This window comes from Dipteris shenzhenensis, chromosome 1 (genome assembly GCF_047967505.1).
Source record: "Dipteris shenzhenensis isolate YYH24624 ecotype China chromosome 1, Dip_SZ_1.0, whole genome shotgun sequence".
Classification (NCBI taxonomy): domain Eukaryota; kingdom Viridiplantae; phylum Streptophyta; class Polypodiopsida; order Gleicheniales; family Dipteridaceae; genus Dipteris; species Dipteris shenzhenensis.
Window position 1 is genome coordinate 27,063,831 of NC_141596.1, and position 19,440 is coordinate 27,083,270.

Below are 19,440 nucleotides of genomic sequence, written 5' to 3' on the forward strand. Positions count from 1 at the left end.
TTGCCACAACTGCATTAGTCTAGATAGCCGCTCGGACTGAAGAATCCAGCTACACAACCTAAAAGCAACACATCTTTGCCAAGGATGCTGATAGTTTACACCCCGTGGTGCATTCAAGCAAATTAACCCTCTTGCTATTCTAGCCCAAGATTGTTCTCCTTGGATATTAAGGAACCATTTTGTGTATAAGTGGTCATTTTTCATACTCATCTTCTCCATTGGTTCTCTCTCTCTCTCTCACACACACGCGCACACAGTCACACACACTCTTTTTTAAAGAACACACTCTCTCTCTCCACTCACACACACGTAGACTTTGCAAATCTCTTTGCATTTCCAAGCTGTAGCATCGTCCTTTCATCTCGACAATCGTTTGCTCACGAGTACTTGTACTCCTCCTGCTTGAGATTGACATTAGAGCCGGAAGCTTCCGGCAATCCGTTCGGTCTCGAGTCTACTTCAATCGACTGTTCCCTTTCAGAATCCGTTGGCCCTTCTTTGAGGACGACTCGCAGAGATTATATCTGGAGAAGAGGACTATTAGCGAACATCATCACCATTCCCTAAGGTCGTGCGTCGCCGGCGCAGATTAAATCCGGGTGGTTGGACCAAGGCGCCCTGAGACTTGGAATCTCCCTCTCAGAAATCCGGACCGGCACTCTGGTGAAGCAGGCAGAGAGAGAGAGAGAGAGAGAGAGAGAGATGGGTGCTGGAGATGTTGAGCTCTCTACCCTCGTCAGGCATGGTAGCCTCGCAGTGATCGTCTTGTTTGCTTTTTGGATCCGAATTCTGGTTTCCCTTCATTCTTACTCTGGTACCATCCCTTGTCCTTTTCGCGAATTCGGATTCCTTCCTATCTCTTCTTTTTTTTTGCTTACTTCGCCTAGTCTCGTTGTATTCAGGTGCTGGTATGCCTCCTCGGTTTGGAGACTACGAAGCCCAGCGTCACTGGATGGAGATTACACTTCACACTCCCATCAAAGAGTGGTATACCAACACTACAGATAACGATCTGCAATATTGGGGCCTCGATTATCCACCTCTCACTGCTTATCAAAGTCTGCTCCATGGCCTTGCTTTGCAATTCGTGGAACCAGAGTCGGTGGCTCTGCATACATCTCGTGGTTATGAGACCCCCAGCAGGTACGCTGACCAATGAGACGTCCTCTTAGAGCTTTTATGCTGTTCAGTTGCGAGCAGTTGCAATCTAGATGATAAAGGGTCTGTCGGCTTCACATGCCAGGTTATTGGGTTGATTTCTATCACACTCTCCCTGTTTGTATGTTGTTAGGAGCATTGCGTAACGAGGTGTGTGTGTTTGTTTTTTTGGTATGAAAGGAACACTCCATAGTAAGAAGCATAACTACAATCCAAATCCCACTATTTTTCTTTTCCTCCGCTAGAAGTCCTCCCTGTCCTCATAGACCATAACCTGCCAATGACTGACAGATCCTGCGTGAGGCCTCTATACGCTGCTGCTATTGTGAGATTGCAACCTAGGACTTGATAGATGGAGAAGGCTACGTTGGTATGACAAGATGTTTTCATGCCCATGGAGAACAATGCTTATGCTTCTTCTCATTTCTGCCCTAAGAAACCAAACAAAAATCCTCCACTCACTGCCATTCAGTCTTATCAGGTACCGAAGTGCTGAATACATAAGATGTTGCAGAGGCTAGCGATATCCCAAAATTATTACTCTCGAGCTCCAGCTTCCAGTCTCTGCCATTGAGCCTTGTCAATCTCAAAATCAATGCCCTTGAGTTCTAGGCTTCTGATGTTCTCCTTGAACCGATTAAATCTCTAGATTAAGAAACATCAATTCCCACTGGTGCACCCCACTGCCGTAGAACTTGACCTTTACCCACTCATTTAATACCATATTTTTTGAGTCCAACTAGGCCTCTCATCTTCTGCAACCCAAATGGCATAAGTCTTCACACTGAACCTAAAGCCCAACTGAAATCTTTCACTATAGCCTTCCTCGGCAACTGATATTAGGTTGGAACTGCTGGCAACAAGCTGTAAATTCATACCATTCCCTGAGCCAAGCAAACCTTAAACCAAACCCCTGTGCATTCAGAACTGCATTTAATAAGGATTCAGAAATGAGGGCAAACAACATAGGAGCCAAAGGACAATGAATTACCTGTATAATTCAAACCTTCCAACAACTCATGGTGACATCAACAATGGCTGATGCATTTCCAAAAAGAGCTTCTACCATCGTGCACATTTTCCTCAAGACCCAAAATGCATTGTCTCTTGCTCCGTATTTTAAATGCATTGTTGGATCTTGTTTTATGCTCCATGATTTCCCATAAAGGTCAACTTTGTTAACGTTCTTGTCCACTTCTTCTTTGTTTTAACGTTCTTGTCCACTTCTTCTTTGTAATCTCTTCCTTTATTGACTTCATTTGAATGTTGATTCATTTTAAACAACCTGTTCTGCAGGAGGAGACGTGTTGCATTTTTGTATTGCCTCTTTTATGACTTCTTTGCTTCCCAGTACTTTCCATCTCTTGGAATCTCTTCTTCACTGCTGCAAGTCGACATTTGAGTTCTTTAATAGCTTGCTGCAACTGAAAAACCTGCTCTTGTAGTTGTTGGGCAAATTGATGTATTTGGGTTGGAGTGTTTTGAGTCTAGAGGCTAGGAGTCATATGAATAAACATGCGAGTATTTTGGTGGTGTGATTAGTTAGTGTGATTGAAGTTGGTCACCATGTAAGTAGGTTGAGGGAATCTTCAATCAAGGAAGGTTGATGAGAAGAAGTTGGATCTGGATGCTCTATTATGAGGTCACATGTGATGTCATTCCTTTGTATTCTCAAGCCTACTTAAAGGCCACCACTGTAGAATAAAGTGAGTCGAGTGAGCCTTTCCTGCAGCCTTGTCCATCCTGGTTCTCTGCGCAGTTTCTTTCTAGAGTCTCTTTAATGGTTGCACATTCTCCTAGCGCCCTTGTAGTTTGCTTACAAGCTACTAGCTCTAGTATCATGAAGTAATATGCTGCTGCAACGCTAGGTTGGGTGCAGTTGGTCCCTTTCAACTGCTCACAGTTTTACTGCTCTAGAGTAGGATACGGGCACGCTCCTGTTGGTCTACTGGCTACCCTGTATAACTTCACTCTCACCTTAGTTGTTGAACTACGTAATCCAATTCACTCCGCAATACCACGTTCAATTGTGGAATGAAGGAGCCATCTCATTTTGAAGCAGTCGTCTCTTGTGTGTTCTAGCATTGTGTCGCTACCTACATATGGTATAAAAGCTTGTGCGACTGTTGCTCTACCTCACTGAAGGTTTTCAAGATGCAAGTGTAGTCTATGTCATGCCTCTTGTTTTGCAGATATCAGAGTACATGACCGTCCACTAAAGCCAGCTATTTTTGTGACAGCCAATTGTTTTCAGTGCTCAGTCATCTCTCAGAGTTTCAGACTCCATCATTTATCTCATTTCGTGTGGCTTTTACCACCGTTGGAACTTGGAGCTATAACTTCTACCTACATGGAGCCTTCATTGGAAGGCAGAGCGTAATGATCAGTAGGGGAGAGATGTAATTCAGTTTGCACTTCATCCCTGGCTATTTGACGCTCAAGTAGTTGGAAATGTAAAGTTTGGGTTACTACCAACGTTTCTACAGTTTAGAAACTCAAACTACTCTTCTGTTCACTGCTCATTATCTATTGAAGGTTTCTTACACTCGTGCACACTGTGGTGAGTGGTTATTGTAAAGAAGAACTATCAGATCAGGGCTGTCCGTCATGTTGGAAAGGTCACCTCCCCATCTGTAAGCCCCCATATGAGGAGAGCATGGGGGGGGTGAACCTAGGGTTTGAGTGTCTGTCACATGGGCATCTGATTGGATGCCATGTGGGCAAGCATCAAAGAGATGGAGGGTACCTGGAGCTAGGATGGATCTGCAGCAGCAAAAGGCGAAGCAGTAACCAGCACAAGGAATCCGGAATAAATAGCGATCACATGGCGCGGTACAGGCGGGTCAGGACAGCAGGATGTACGGGACAGTACGGTGCAGGACACGTGGCTGGGAAGGGCCTGGCAGAGGCGCAGGATGTGCAGGTGCAGATATGGAGCAGCAAGTGTGACTGTCAGTGGGCAGGAGGCATGCCTTATATAGGCTGGACCCCTGCCTTGAATGGAGGGCCAAAGGCCCTGGAAGTTTGGGCCATAAAAGCCCCGGGCTATGAGCCCTTATAGGGCTGGACCAGCCACAGACTGGTCGGCCAGTCTGCTGCAGGCTGGTCGGTTTTTTCAGCAAGGCCCTAGGCCTATAAAAGGAGAGGCTCTTGCCTCATTTCAGCATCCAGCAGTGCAGCTTCCAGCAGAGCAGAAAGGAGCAGCAGAGCACAACCCTTGGGGCCTACATCCAGAAGCTGAAGGAGTACCAGTGTTGCTGCAGACTTAGCTCAAGTGTGAGGCTGAGACCTTGGCTGTCTTCTAGGGCAGCAAGGAGCTGAGGTCAAAGGACGGAGAGTCCACATAAGCTCGAGGTGGAGCACGCGGGCTCGAGTCTAGAGATAGCTAACAGATAGGAGAAAGACCTTGTGGTAAGATCAGAGTACCACACCATTGGTGGGACTTTGGATCTATCTCTCTTGTATTGTGTCCATAGTTTTGGATGGAAATATATATTTTGGTGGTTTCTCTATCTGGCTGGTTCATTGTCTATTGGTAAGTCTGCACACCTATTTTATGCACATAAGTAAAGAAGTTTGTGATTCCACACCCACACCACACACTACGGGAGCTCCTGGGCATTACTATAAGTCTTCCGCTGCGTGTACCCTCTGTTGGGTATTTTCTAACATGGTATCAGAGCCCAAGTAGGAGGCTCACAGGTGTGGGAGCCTGAAGGCAGGGACCTTGCTGAAGGATGACCCTGATTCAGAAGCTCTAGGGAATCGACTTCCACGACTGGAGGATTGTGCCCTTGCGAGAAGGAGGGTGACTCAGGTTCAGTCAGGTGCGTTGAGAGTTCTGGTTTATTGAAATTGAGTTTGGTTGATTTTGCTGTGTGGTATAAACAGCAGAGATGTCGACCTCTACAGCCTCTTCAGCCCCTGCTTTCCCTTCCTCCTCCCCCAGTTTTCTCTCTTTCACTATCCCTAACTTTGGAGAGTCTGGGAATCTGGACGGGACTAATTACCCGATCTGGAAAGTGAAGATCCGGAGTCATTTAGTGGCTCGGAAGTTGTGGAAGCTGACCACGGGAGTGGAGTTGAAGCCGGAGGACATAGTGGACAGGAAAGGGGAGATACTCATGGCAGTAGACAGAGAGGAGCTTGAAGCTTGGGAAGACAGAGATGCCCATGCCCTGGCAATAATCATAGGGACTACGGCGTACGGCGGACTCCGTGCTTCCGCATATCGAGTTGGCCGAGACGTCAGTAGAGGCGTGGGCCACCCTGAAAGATCTGTACGAGACGGACACCACCTCTCGGATTTTGCTTCTTCAGCATCAACTCTATAATCTTGATATGGAAGAAGGAGATACGGTACATAGCCATTTGACGAAGGTCAAGGTGGTGAGGGATCAGCTGGCAGCAATTGGTCAGAAGACAGACTCATGCCATTTGGCCTTGATGGTACTGAGGAGACAGCCTCAGAGTTTCAAGAGCTTTGTTACGGCTGTGATAGCAGGACAGAGGACCAAACCTCTGACATTTGAGAAGTTGGATCCGTTACCGCTACAGGAGGAAGCTCGGGAGAAACTCTACAACGAGGACAAAGGCGACAAGGCGATGCTGGCGAAGGATTCCACTGGCAAAGGAAAGGGCAAGCCTAACAGTGGCAAGTCCAAGAAAGACGACTTTGACAACGAGGGGACTTCGAAGAGGAAGCATCAGAAGAATTGTTTCTACTGTGATACGTCAGGACATTTTGCAATCCTTGAAAAACGCAGCAACACTCTTCGAAAATACGCACAAAACGCAGCAACACTCTTCGAAAATACGCACAAACTCTCAAAACTCACAAACGGAAGATACAGAACAAGCCTGCTGGGTACAATCTTCCCCCCGTAGGTGTGGTGCTCTCCTTCAACCTCCTATGTATTTATGTATATTTTTCAAAAAGCTTTCGAGCAAGAATCATACAAAAAGCCTCTGTGCTTTTCTCCGTGCTCGATTTTACAAAAAACCCATCCACCTTCTAGAATAGCTGGTTTTTTCTAAAAATAAAGCTTTTTTCTAACTTAAGTTTATACACTTAGCCAAGCCACTAATAATCCAAAATTCAAATATATACATAAGCTTTTGTAATATCAAAAATTAGGCATAAGCCTTATTCATCCCCGCATCACTGGAGTTGCGCCTACGCGCCCAAAATATGGTGGATCATGCTTGCTAGATGCCATCGCTCGATCAATTACTCTTCCTCTGAATTCACACGATCAATAGTAATGAAATATCTCAAACATAAGATAACCTTGGAATTAATCACCACAATCAATCAACGTTTCAGTATTATAGCAATGCGAAATCAATAAATCACAGATGAATGGTGCACACATGCGACACATACATCTCATGGTGCACTTGATGCTACACATGAATAAAATCGTATGGATGGTGCACACATGCTACATATACCGTCATTGCATAAGTGGTGCACACAATGCTACACACTTATATAGCCGCCGCAGTTGTATATCCAGCTATGTAGGAGCACACATGCATCACTACGGAATAGCGAGCACACATGCATCAGTTGCGCGATAAAAATGCTGGATCTCACTAAACTAAATACTGAAGGATTAAATTAATGGAATAATTTCAATTCTCGTAACATCCCTCTTGCTTGAAATCGCAATTGTTCTCAACTGCGCGACAAAAAAGTAGTCAATAAATCAGGATACTGGCGGAAATATCGCTCGGGCATCCACTTAGCATCCTCAACGAGGTGGTTCTTAAATGTAAGAAGATAAATAGGATACGAGTTTCCATGTCTCGTTTGAGTGATTTGTTGATCAATGATCTGGTGTGGCTCTAAGAGCTGATTCTCTCCTTGAAGCAACGGTGCATCGTCTAAAATAGGTTGAACTGGTGGGTCTCCATGGAAAGGTTTCAGGAGGTGCACATGAAAAGAATTATGAATTTTCCAATCAGGTGGTAATTCGAGCCGATAGGCATTGTCATTAACGCGCTTCAAAACTTTAAAGGGACCATAGGATTTAGGAGCAAACTTAACTACAGGGTGTGTCTCAATACTCTTAAGTCTGTGCTTCTTAATACGTAACATGACTAGGTCACCTTCAGCAAATATAACTTTCTTTCTATCCTTGTTTGCACGTGCAGTATACACAGCTTGAGCATGCTTGATATTCTTTTTGACAGTAGCCAAAATGCTAGAGAAATCTTCAGTAAATCGATCAACAGTCTCTACTTGGTGCTTAAGGCGGGTCAATGGAGTAGGAATGGTCTTTCATAGACAATTTGGAATGGAGATTTGCCTGTAGCAGAGTGCTTAGTGTTGTTGTAGGCAAATTGTAATGTGTATAAATTTGTCCCATTTGCTTGGCTGACCAGACACGTAAGCACGTAATATGTTACAAATAGTATTTTGTGTGACCTCGGTTTGGCCATTAGATTTGAGATGAAAAGCAGTGGAAAAATCTAACTTCGTACCAAGATTGTCAAAGAGTGCGGTCCAGAAGTTACTACAAAATTTACTATCCTGGTCGGACACGATTACTTTTGGAAGGCCATGGTGTATAAAGATGTGCTTGATGAACAAATGAGCAGCCTGAACTGCGGTCAAGGTCTTCTTACAAGGAATAAAGTAAGCCTGCTTGCTAAATCTATCAATGATAGTCCAAATCATATTAAAACCTGAGCTAGTTGAAGGAAATCCAGTAATAAAGTTTATAGAAATATGCTCCCGTGGGCCATCAGGAATTGGTAAAGGCATAAGTAAACTTTGATATTTGCCCTTGTAGCTCTTGACTTTTTGACAAATAAGACATTGTGCAACAAAAGTTGCAACATCAACTTTAAGCTTAGGTCAGAAAAAATCTTGAATTACAGTCTGATACGTAGCAGCGACGCCTCTCTGTCCCATGTAGGGTGGCTGATGTATCTCTTCTAGTACCAAGTGTTGAAATGGTGCAGTGACACACAAGCGCTTTTCGTAGAATAGATAGTTATTATGAATGGAATACGAGGCCATAGGGGTGCTATTAGCTTGCTTAATCTTATGCCAAATTTCTAAAAAGTCTCGATCAGTAGGATAGTCCGTCTTCATAGGCTCGAAAGGGTCTCCCTCGATGACTGAGATATTATTTATGCTAGGTCGACAACTGAGTGCATCGGTAACTACATTGTCTTTGCTTGGTTGATATTGGATCATCGGTTTAAAGCTGTCAATAAAGGCAGCCCATTTAATGTGCCGATCCGAGATCACCGGTTGAGTAAGGAGATGTTTAAGACTCTGGTGATCAGTCTTAATGAGTAACTCGGAACCCATAAGATAGTGTTTCCAGAGTTTAAGGGCATGCACCATAGTGGCTAATTCTTTATTATACGTGGAATAGTTTAGCTCTGCTGGTTTTAATTTACGTGACTCGAATGCAATTGGATGACTATCTTGCATGAGCACAGTCCCAAAACCCTATCCACTAGCATCAGTGACCATGACAAAGAAGGTCTTGTAAAGTCCGGCATGGTCAAAACTGGTGTGTGTGTCATTGCACCCTTAAGTCGTTGAAAAGCTAAAGTGTGCTGCTCACCCCAAGTGAAAGCACAAGTCTTACGCAGTAGTTCGGTCAATGGATGTGCCTTGTGTGCAAAATTTCTAACAAATTTGCGATAGAAACTACACAGACCTAGAAAAGATCGTAACTCATGGATATCTTTAGGCTGTGGATGGGAGATGGATGGAATGATACTAGGAGCCGCTCTATTCAGGGTATCATTGCATACTTCAGGGTGACCGGCTTTTTCATTAAAGCTATTGATAATTCAGAGGAGTGAAAGTCAGCCGAGAGGTTGGCTAGCATTTGGATGGAGTCTATTGGGTATGTGGGGGCAGATAAGGTTATTCAGTTTGTTTTTGATGGCGAGAACTCCAACAGGGTAGTAGGGAGGATTTTGGAAGAGAAGTACCCTCACCTTACCTTCACTCCTTGCATGGCACATGGGCTGAATAATCTCTTGAAGGATATTGGTAAGTTGGATTGGGTGGGGATCCTACCATTGATATGGGTAATCATGTTGTATCTTTCGTCACTTGCCATCACCACATTTTGGCTTTTAAGCTGAAATCTCAATTGAGGCAGCTTGTTGTTTCCGCTGAGTGGGATGCATGGTGTGAACTGAACTCTACCAGGGCTCAGAGACTTAAGTCCATTGTCTTGGATGACCTCTTTTGGGATGATGTTCGCCTTTTGCTTCAGGTTACAAAGCCGATTCTTTTGATGTTGAGGCTTGTTGATGGAGATGGTCCTTGTATTGGGGAGGTGTATGAAGGGATGGATAGGATGATTGAGACCATTCAAAGTATAGATGCTTTGTATGCTTGGAGGAAGGAGGAGTTCAGGACCCTGGCAACCTCTCGGTGGACAGAATATCATTCACCTTTGGAGGCTGCAGCCTTTGTTTTGGATCCGGAATTTCAAGGGAAGGGGCACGAAACAAATAAAGAGGTGGTGCAAGGATGGGAGAAGATATTGAGACGTCTTGTCTCAAGTCAAGATGATAGGAGAAAAGTGCGGGAGGAGCTGTCATCTTATAGGCAAGGAAAAGGGTTGTTTGGTTTGGAGGATGCACAGAATACAGGTTCAAAATTTCCTCCGTTCGTTGGTGGGAGGACTATGGGGCAAATGCTCCGTTGTTGCAGCGTTCGGGATTTCGTATACTCAGCCAAGTTGTGGAGCGATTTTGGAGACATTGCATAAAAAAAGAGGAACATGCTTGGGGATCAAAAGGCAAATGATCTTGTATTTGTTAATGCAAACTTGCGTTTGCTTAACAAGTTCAAGGCAGAGTGCACTCCTGAACCATATCTTGGATTAAACTTGATGAGGACTTCGACAGTGATGCAACAGAGGATGCTCTTGAGCATGAGGATGATGAGGCCGAGGACCAGGATCAGGATGATGAGGCCCAGCAGGGTGAGGGAGAGGCCTCCATTGCTATGCCACCCTCAGACCATTAGGGCCGACTCTCTTTTTTTCTATACACCATGTACTTGAGTCGAGAGTAACGAGTCCTATTTTGTGCCTTTAGGCTAAAGGCATGCCCTCGCTTTTTTGTAATTTGCAAATTATATGCTCTCGGATCTATAGTATTCTACAGTCTACTACGCTTTATTCACATTGCAAACGTGTACATTTCAGTTTTGAGTATTCTAAGAGTGTCTTTAAATGTCTAAGGCTGAAATGGAAAGTTTAGAGCTGCTGAAAGTGGTTTTCTTTTCATAATTGGTATATTTTTATATGAATTGAAGACGTGTCATATGACGTGGTGTTCCAGTTCCGGTTCCCCCTTCCCGGAACGTTCCCGTTCCGGCACTTGACATTTCGGAACGTTCCTGTTCCTTGGTAACTATGATGGAACTACGCAAAGAGGCCTGAGTGGGAGGGGCCTGAAGAGCGATAGAGGGGCCTGAGTGGAGTGGCTGAAGCAGAAGTGACCTGAGTGGAAGGGGTAAGAGCGGAATGAGAGAGAGAGAGAGAGAGAGAGAGAGAGAGAGAGAGAGACTGATGTGACTGTATATTTGTGGGGGTTGTGAGGGGTGCAGCAAGCTTCTGATGCGCTGGACAGTTTTGTCATCCGATGCTTTTGTGTTCTTTCCTGCAGCCTTGTGTTTTATAGCTGCCTATTACAGTGGACGAAAATTTGAGGAGCAGGGATGGGCTTTGACAATGATCCTCTTGCAGCCAGCTTTAATGTTAATAGACCATGGACATTTTCAGGTAGAAGTTATATGCTATTTCATCTTTAGCAAGTCAAATGTTACCTGCTCCTTTTGCAAGTACTGAACAACATTTCTTATTCAGTATAATTGTATAAGTCTAGGATTCACAATCGGGGCAGTAGCTGCAATTTGCTTGAGGAAAGACGTTTTGGCATCGATATTTTTTTGCCTTGCCCTTAACCATAAGCAGGTCATTCCTATGGCCCCTGTCCCTCCCTCCTTTTGTGTAGCTTATGTTGATTGCTGCTTTCAGAGTTTCATATGATAACTTTTCATCGATTTATATACTTGCGATAATGATTGCAGATGAGTGCCTACTTTGCTCCTGCCTTCTTTGCCTACCTGCTTGGGAAGTGTCTACTACAGCAACACCCATTTCTTGCTGTTGTGAAGCTTGGTATAGTCGTTATTGGTACATTTATATCTTGTTGGTGGCCGTTTCTCTATTCAAGGCAGGCAGCATTTCAGGTGAGTCATGTTGAATACCAGTTGGTGGTTGATGGACAAATGCAACCATTGGGTTCTATATATGTTCACATGGGTATGTAGGTGCTCTCTCGGTTGGCACCATTGCAACGGGGCATATTTGAGGATTATGTGGCGAATTTCTGGTGTGGAACTTCTTTACTCATCAAGTGGAAGCAACTATTCTCGACGCTGACTTTGGCTCGCCTTGCCCTTGTGGGAACAGTAACTGCATCTTTACCTTCTGTGGTGCAACAGATAAGGTCTCCTAGCTATCGTGGATTTATCCTTGCTATGTTCAATAGCTCCCTTTCCTTCTATCTTTTTTCATACCAAGGTACATACAACTCTTGCTATTACAGAAAACTATTTTGGGGCTTCCTTCTTGCACTTCAAGCATTGCCAGCAGGCTCTAGAAGCTCAGGTTTATATATTATCCCAGTGCTTCTTTTCAGAAACTGAGGATAAGGAGTTGTTGCCTTTGCAGTTCATGAAAAATCAATCCTGCTACCTTTGCTTCCAGCAAGTCTTCTAGTGTTGGAAGACCCTCAACTGTACAGAGGGATGGTGTCTTGCGCTATGTTTTCCATGTTCCCTCTTCTCCGCCGCGATGGATTAGTTGTACCATATGTTGCTCTTTTTACTCTCCACTTTTTGCTGATGTATCCTCCATTTTTTGGCAAAACGTCTCCTGTGAGTGGGGAGAGTCAATCCAGGTTCCCAATAAAGTCTTTGATAAATCTCTCTTACGTTATTGGATGCCTGCTCAACTTGGGTTACATGTTGCTGACACCTCCAGAAAGGTATCCTTACATTTTTGAGGCTCTTATTACTGCATTTATGTTCCTTCTTCTCCTTTTTCTTGGTGTATATACAAATATGAAACAATGGTCAGTCTCTCTAGATGAGTGGCATACTTCTGAGAAGGAAAAATTGCAGTGACTTGGATTGGCTCAAGTAAACTATTGTAGATGACTGACATTCAATGGGCCCGATGTGAGTGTCTCATATGAGTTAATGGCATTCATTCTCAATTTCTACCTTACAAATATCATCATCAGGTCTTTCAAGCAAAAATAGGAAAGGCATGAGATCCAGGATTGTGTTGTGCTGTTTCGTTACAACTTGAAATGCCAAGATTATACAAGCCCTTAAATTGATGTTGATCTAAATGCTTAGCATTTTTTTTCCCCAAAAAAAAAGCCTGGCATGTTTCTGATAAATAGGAATGTATGCATTGGGCAACCCTTACATTTGGGTGATTTGGGAATGCTTTATTTTGCATTTTGGCTAGGCATGAATCTATGATTGAAGTGGACATACGTGAACAAATTCAACTGCATCTACTTATGGGCATAGATAAAGTAGGGGTCACATAGCATATAATCCGAAGTGTATATGATTTGCATGTTTAAGCCTTCAATGAGAGATTGCTAATCGAGGATGGGACACATTCTATTCTAATTTATCTCTAACTTGCTTGTGCTCATGAGAACTTTGTTAAGAAGACTTTATTCGAAGCTGCTGCAGACTTGTCCTTCGTGAATACTTTATTGAAACTGCTACCTTCCCAAATATGGGAAAAGGGTGAGTTTAAATGTCTATGATACTGGCCTGACAGGAACTGAATGATAGAATTAGAAAGCAACCAAGTCTAGAATAGGTGATAAGTTGTCTAGGAGAGCCCACATGCTACACAGAAACAGGAAGTGTCTTAAGCATTTCTGCTCGAAGCAAATACCATATTGTGCCAAGTGTTAACACGGTAAGAAGTTCAACAAGGAGGTAACCCCTTTGGTGAATATAAGTTCCAAGTGTAAACACGGTAAGAAGTCAACAAGGAGGTAACCCCTTTGGTGAAGCCAATGAATATATGTCAGCCTAAACTAAATTGAACCAAGATGCTCCTCTAATTTGAGTGGAGGAGATGGTGGTGGAGGTAGGTTATGCATAGTGGCCAACGGAATGGGAAGCAATATTGAATATCCCGTCCATGAGGGAGGAGGATCTAGGAGTAGGGTGGAGGCACTACACAAACAACAAACAAATATGAACCTTATAGAATTGGATGAGGAAAAACTCTGGTATTATGAAGCCTTGCTATACTCCTAGTGTCTTAAGAAAATAAGTTGCTCTTTTAAAATAAAATATTTTATTGAGGAGATTGTGTCATGACATGATTAGCACTTAAGACTAGTGGCAATTGTTAAGTGTTAGGTTATAACCATTGCTTGAAATTATTTGTACTATTAGAATGTAAAGATTGATATTGTCAAGATGGCCTACTTGATGGTCGTACCTTGGCTAAGGTTTTTGATGGACGCCTTATGGTCTTGATGTAATCACTAAACGAGTGGTATGGTGAACTTATATTGCATTGGTCAATTAAAAGAAGGCACGTATATGCATTAGGCACTTATGGGGTATCGGTAGTGCTACATAAAGGTCTATATTGGCCCTAGTGACCTTGGTCTAGCCTAAACTGGTTAAAAATGGGTTGTAAATGGGAATTATCACCTCATCTCCAATGGTTGCCAATTGAATGGACAAGTCTTGTTCTCGCTGTTTAGTGCGTATGCCTTGTAACTGTCCATGCTTGCATTCATGCATCTCTCTTGGTGCATTACGTTCATGTTGTCATTCTATGTGCTCTTAATGGGTGAAGCATGTTGTCTTTATGATAGAAATAAATATGTATGGTGGGTGCTTTTTTCCATTGGAGGATCAATTTAGCATCCATTTGTCTAACGTGTACAAATTTTGATTTCTTTTGCAAGCCTTTAATCTTGAAAAGTTGCTTTTTGAGCAAGTGCAAAGTGCATCTGAAGACATTGCGTGTGAATGTCTGTATGACAGTTGTTATGGCAACAAGAGAGAGTGTGCATGAATAGTAGAGGTACACTCTTGATGATGCCACATTCACTCACACATAATGGTTACATCATTGAAAGCAGTGGACTTTGAGATTTGTAAATGCTTTGCTTCAACAATGCTCATAGAGCCACCCTCAAAATGAACTATAAAAACTAGAAAAACAGAAGTTGGAAAGTATCGAGGCATGCATGTTTGCTAGCTTTGTCTTAATCCTTCGTGGAGTAGACTTGTCAAATGCATGACTCTATTTTGTAACCAAGACTTCGCTTTGATTTAATGCTTTTAAAACTAGAGGAGCCTACACCCACAATGTACTAAGATACAAGGAGCTAATTTTGATTACTAAAGTGGCTTCTTCCCTCTAGAGCTCAAAACAAATTTCTTTACGGAAATTCTAGAAAAATAAGTGAATTTTTGATTGTATTAATAAAAATTTTTGGGTTGTGGATGACATTAAATCCCTTTCGACCTTGCAAGATTAAGTCCTTAATACCCTTGAAAACTCATAGTTGTACTTGCACTAGTACTTTGTTTTTGCTATGAAGTTTTTGCTTGCATAGATAATGTGGTGACTTAAGCTACTCTCCCCTCCCCATCCCAATGTGAACAGACTTTTTTTTTCTCAAGAAAATTACTTCATTAAGTATGATTGATAAACACGAGAGCAAGCTCAAATGTAGGAATACATCATGCTATGCATGAGGAAAAAGAAAACAGCTCAAAAGGAGCTTATAAAAATCCAAGGCAGAGGCGGAAAATGCCACCTCAATCCTGAAGGAGACTCAGAGAAGAAAGGAGATCCTCTCCAAACTCTGAAAAAAGTAACTCTCCTGGCAGTGGCTGCTCTGGAGGATCCTTGCATGCTTGCCCAGATGGCCATCAGAGTGTGTATTGTGTCGGTCCAAATACTAGCCACAGTGTGAGAGGGGTGAACCTGGGTACCCTCCATCGCTTCTGTACATCTAGCTCTCCAAATATGTCAAGTTGCAATGCTAGCCAGAATCTCCCATGATGTGTCTATTGAGGCATGAGTAGCTTTGAAAGGAGTAAAGGGCACATCCTGGAGGGAACAAGATTCGATTGAGTATTATCGTACAATGAAAGTCGGATCTTGATCATGTCCCTCGAAGAACACCTGGGGCCAGTAAGAGATAACCATGCTACTAAACCCTAGGTCATATAGAAAGGTGTTGTATGAAAGATGCTGAAAATCCTAGCAACTCCTTTCCAGATCGCCCTCACTTGTTTGTACTCCCAAATGCAATGCTGTACTGACTCAACTGCTATGTGGCAATGAGGACAAGTAGGGTTAGCTCCGAACCTAGATCTCCACAGGTTCACTACAATCCCTCCATGAGCAGAAAGCAAAAAGAAAAGAGTGATCTTTCTATTCCTGAGGGATTCCAAAGCCTACACCAAAAGTTTTTCCGGACAACTGCAAAAATATGAAAACTATCCCAATGAGGGGCTCTGGAGGGCCTCCAAATTCTACTACTGAGCTGAAATCTCCAAGCATTTCTGATTGTGTAACAAAAGAAGGGGATGCTCCTCTCTCCGTGCCCCTCATCAATCCATTCCCACTCCCCTGGGTCCCACTGCAGGAACCTAATAGGGGAACCACCTTATAACCAGAGTCTCCAAGACCCCAGTGCAAGGAGAAGAGGATCGGGGTCAAGATACCAATGTGAGTCTGTGCCCCACTCCATGAAACGTGCAATCCTAACAGGCTAAAAGGAAACCTAGGGAATGCCCGTCCCTGAGAACGCTCCCCACCAAGTGGACTCTGTGATCGACAAGTCGTCTGTGTCTATCCACTCTGTCAGAATGGCTGCCTCTATCTGTTGTCCTTACTGCACTCCCTCTGAGGTGGCCAACTGCTAAGAGTCTCTGATCCTCTGGAAGTCTCCTAAAGGCTGCCAGGTGCCTACAATGGAAGCAGGTCCCCTCTCCCATCTAGACCACTGCATATAGTGTGACACTGCAAATGGCTTGCCATGGTCATCCAAAATCGAGTCATTCCACATGACTGGCTGCCTGTGAATTTCCTCATGAGAGGTGGGTGGAACTCTGCAAAGAGTGTTTCTGAAGCTACCCCAAGCTTTCAGAGTAGCAGCCATGAGAGGGGAAGGGGGAGATTTGAGATGGGTTGAAGTAAAGATCTATCTGATGCTGTCCATCCAATCTCCCCCATGAGATGGAGTATAAGACTGAATGCTGCGTGAGAAGAAATCTTTCTAGGGCTCCTGTCCAGGCATCAATCCATGTACTACGAACTTGCAGAGCAAGGCCATACATTCCAAGTTCGGGTCAATAATATTGAGACCTCCTTCTCCTATGGGGAGAATGAGGGCCTCCCAAGCCACGTTGGCTACAACATCTGAGGTGCCATCTAACCCGCTCCATAGGAAGTTCCTGATAGGTCTCATGAGCTGAGCGATGCAACCTCTAGACCTACATCAACAAGAGAAAACAAACCAGGAAGTGGCCAATAATACCTGGTTCACAACCACAACTCTAGATGCAAGGTCAAGTCTGGCAGAACTCCAAAAGATGAGTTTCCTCCTGATACTCTCCAACATGGGAACAAACTGTTGTGTTGGAGAGATGCCGACCCCAACCTGGCATCCCAGATATCTGACAGAACACCCCTTTGAATCCAAGTGAACCCTATGTCAATCCCACAGTCTGGAGTGTCCTCATCATCATTGATCCAAAAGCCATTAGATTTGTTCCAATTAATGTGTGCACCTGCTGCAATGCAAAACAAATCCAACGCCGTCCTGAATGAGGTTAATGTTTGTGAGTGGCATCCAAAAAAACAGCCGTATCATCTGCCAATTCACTGTGTAAGAGCTCATCCTTCTGCCTCAATGGAAGCGTGAGCCCTACAATATCAGCTTGAGCTCCAATGTAATAGCTCATAGCTTCAGCCACAAATAAGAATAGAAAGGGGGCTAGAGGGCATCCTTGGCGGACTGATATGGTAATCTCAAACTTGTCCCCCCTGACTCCACCAATAAGAACCTGGTTGTGGGCATTTGAGAAACCAAAGCGAGTAAGTGTGCCCTCCAGAAAGCCCCACTCAAACGTGTCATAAGATTTCTCAAAGTCCAGGAGTAGAATGGCCAGCCTGTGGCCATTCTGCATAGCCCACCAGTCAGAAGCCTCCCAAAATGAGAAGATGTTGTCAAAGATGCTCCTGCCATGCACAAAGCCCCGTCTGTGTATCATGGATAAGATCTGGCAGAAAGGGCTGTAGACGAAGGCTGATAGCTTTTGCTAAGATTTTATACAAAGTACCCAGCAAAGTAATCGATCTCGACTGAGACACTAAATGCTTGCAACCCCCTTTTGGAATCAAATGAATGAGGCCCTCTGTAAGTGAGTCAGGCATCTCACCTGAGTCCCAAACACCCTGCAGGGCTGAAGTAATGTGATCCCCAATCTGCTGATCCCAAAAAATAATAAAAATAAGGGGGTAAGTCCATCTGAACGAGGACATAGCCCTTGTGAAGGGCAGAGAGAGCAGTCCTGAACTCTATCTTGGTGAAGGGTGCATCAAGTGAGATAGTAATATCCCCAATCACCAACACAAGTAAGTGTTGCCAAATAACCACTCTAGCATCATTTGTGGCCTGAGTGTCAGGATTTGCTGTAAGAAGAGAGGCATAGAAATCGGTGGCAACCTGCAAGACGGCATCCGAATGTGTATGAAGAACTCCACATGAGTCAACAAGCTGTGAGACACTCTCCTTACTATGTCTGGGGCCAAGAGTAGACAAGAATTGCTTGTTGACCCTACCTCCTGTCTGAGTCCAAAATGACTCTCTGGCATGAAAGACATACTCTGCTCTCTGATCTAAAAGTGATTTATATTGGGCCGTTGCTATAGCAAGGCGCTTTTGAATCCAAGCATTTGTAGGCCTCTTCAGCTCCTCCCTCTAGAGGGCAGCCAATTGCTGACGGATACCTATCTCATGCCTGAGGATCTCACCCATCCTGATACGAGCAACCGAAAGATAAAGGTCACTAATATCAGAGAGGGTTGTAGCTACGTCTGATGTAGAAAGCTATCCATCATGCATATGTAAGGCCCTCCTTAATAAAAACGGCATCAGGAATCCTAACATTGGCAGAACGATGCCTCAAATGAGGATCTGAAACCATCAGAATCACTAGAAAATGATCCGAAGTGGACACCCCAGCTACAATGCTAACTGTACCACCTCTGTCAAGAGCCCAATCATCCACATAAAATATGTAATCAATACGTGCATGGATAGGCATCTGCAATCTCTTGTTTGACCAAGAAAATAAGAGAGGAAGTGGCTGAGTGTGAAAAGCATCATCGTGGCAAGCATCCCTGCCATTGTACTGAAAAAGAAAGGCATCCCAAGCTGCTCTCTCTAGGGAGTGGATACCGCCTTCCCTACCATCCCTTTTCTCTAAGGGCATTTCATCCATGTTGGAATCGCCCTCTCTAATTCAAGCCTCTGCAATATGTGACCAAGAGAGTAGTTCCTTCCATAGAAGGATACAATCCCCTCTAGAATTGGGTGCATAAAGGTTTAAAAGACCAACCTTTCTCCCACAAATCAAAAGTAAAATCCATTGCGCTCTAGAGGGGACTATGATCCTGTGTCCAATCACCAAGGGGAGAAAAGAAGAAGAAACAGAGATGCAAGTACCTCCCCTGATGCCCAAGGTGGGTGACCAAAAGAATGGCCTGAGAGAAGCTTACCCGACTTGGCACAATTCTTGACATCCAATTTGTGTTCTTGAATCATAAGAATATCAATGGGTCCCCCAGTAACACATGGATGAAGTTGGTTACGAATCAATTGCCTACGGGGGCGGTGAGATACACCCCCGAGGCCCTGAACGTTCCAATTGACAATTCTCATCTACGAGAGGAAGAGGCTGGATGGAAGATCATACCCAACCTGGCAGCGGAGAATGCCCTCTACTGAGAAAAGTTCCTCCTATCAAGAGAAGGGAAGTCAACTGGGGATAGCACACCCGCACCTACTGAGGGGGAAACTCTGTCTAGATGTCTTGAAAATGTGCTCCTCGAGCATAGAGGGTACAAAATCCTCCTCTTCCTCAAACTCAGTCAAGTTTTCCAGAACTAAAAATGAAGTCCTACGAGGCACCTCTGGTGCAGG

At 44.0% G+C, this 19,440-nt stretch overlaps 1 protein-coding gene across 2 annotated transcripts; it reads left to right on the forward strand.

Moving 5' to 3' along the window:
• Positions 1–302: 302 nt before the first annotated feature.
• Positions 303–12,435, forward strand: LOC147905633 (ALG6, ALG8 glycosyltransferase family). Of its 2 annotated transcripts, XR_015541734.1 has the most exons (8): positions 303–814; positions 903–1,143; positions 10,760–10,934; positions 11,019–11,126; positions 11,243–11,404; positions 11,486–11,547; positions 11,660–11,738; positions 11,889–11,947. XR_015541734.1 is itself a non-coding variant. In XM_087381081.1 (7 exons), exons 1-7 carry the CDS (start codon positions 703–705, stop codon positions 12,341–12,343), a joined length of 1,506 nt encoding a protein of 501 aa, XP_087237207.1. In that variant the 5' UTR covers positions 303–702; the 3' UTR covers positions 12,344–12,435. The 2 variants fall into 2 exon arrangements, 1 of the variants encoding a protein (XP_087237207.1); XM_087381081.1 differs by having other exon boundaries at positions 11,486–11,738; positions 11,889–12,435.
• The last annotated feature ends 7,005 nt before the right edge of the window (positions 12,436–19,440 follow it).

Excerpts from the sequence above, each read along its gene's own strand:
- LOC147905633 (XM_087381081.1), top strand. The coding sequence starts at position 703 with ATGGGTGCTGGAGATGTTGAGCTCTCTACCCTCGTCAGGCATGGTAGC. Across the intron at positions 815-902 it reads TTCCCTTCATTCTTACTCTG|GTGCTGGTATGCCTCCTCGG; the intron begins GTACCATCCCTT and ends CGTTGTATTCAG. Across the intron at positions 1,144-10,759 it reads GGTTATGAGACCCCCAGCAG|CAAGCTTCTGATGCGCTGGA; the intron begins GTACGCTGACCA and ends TGAGGGGTGCAG.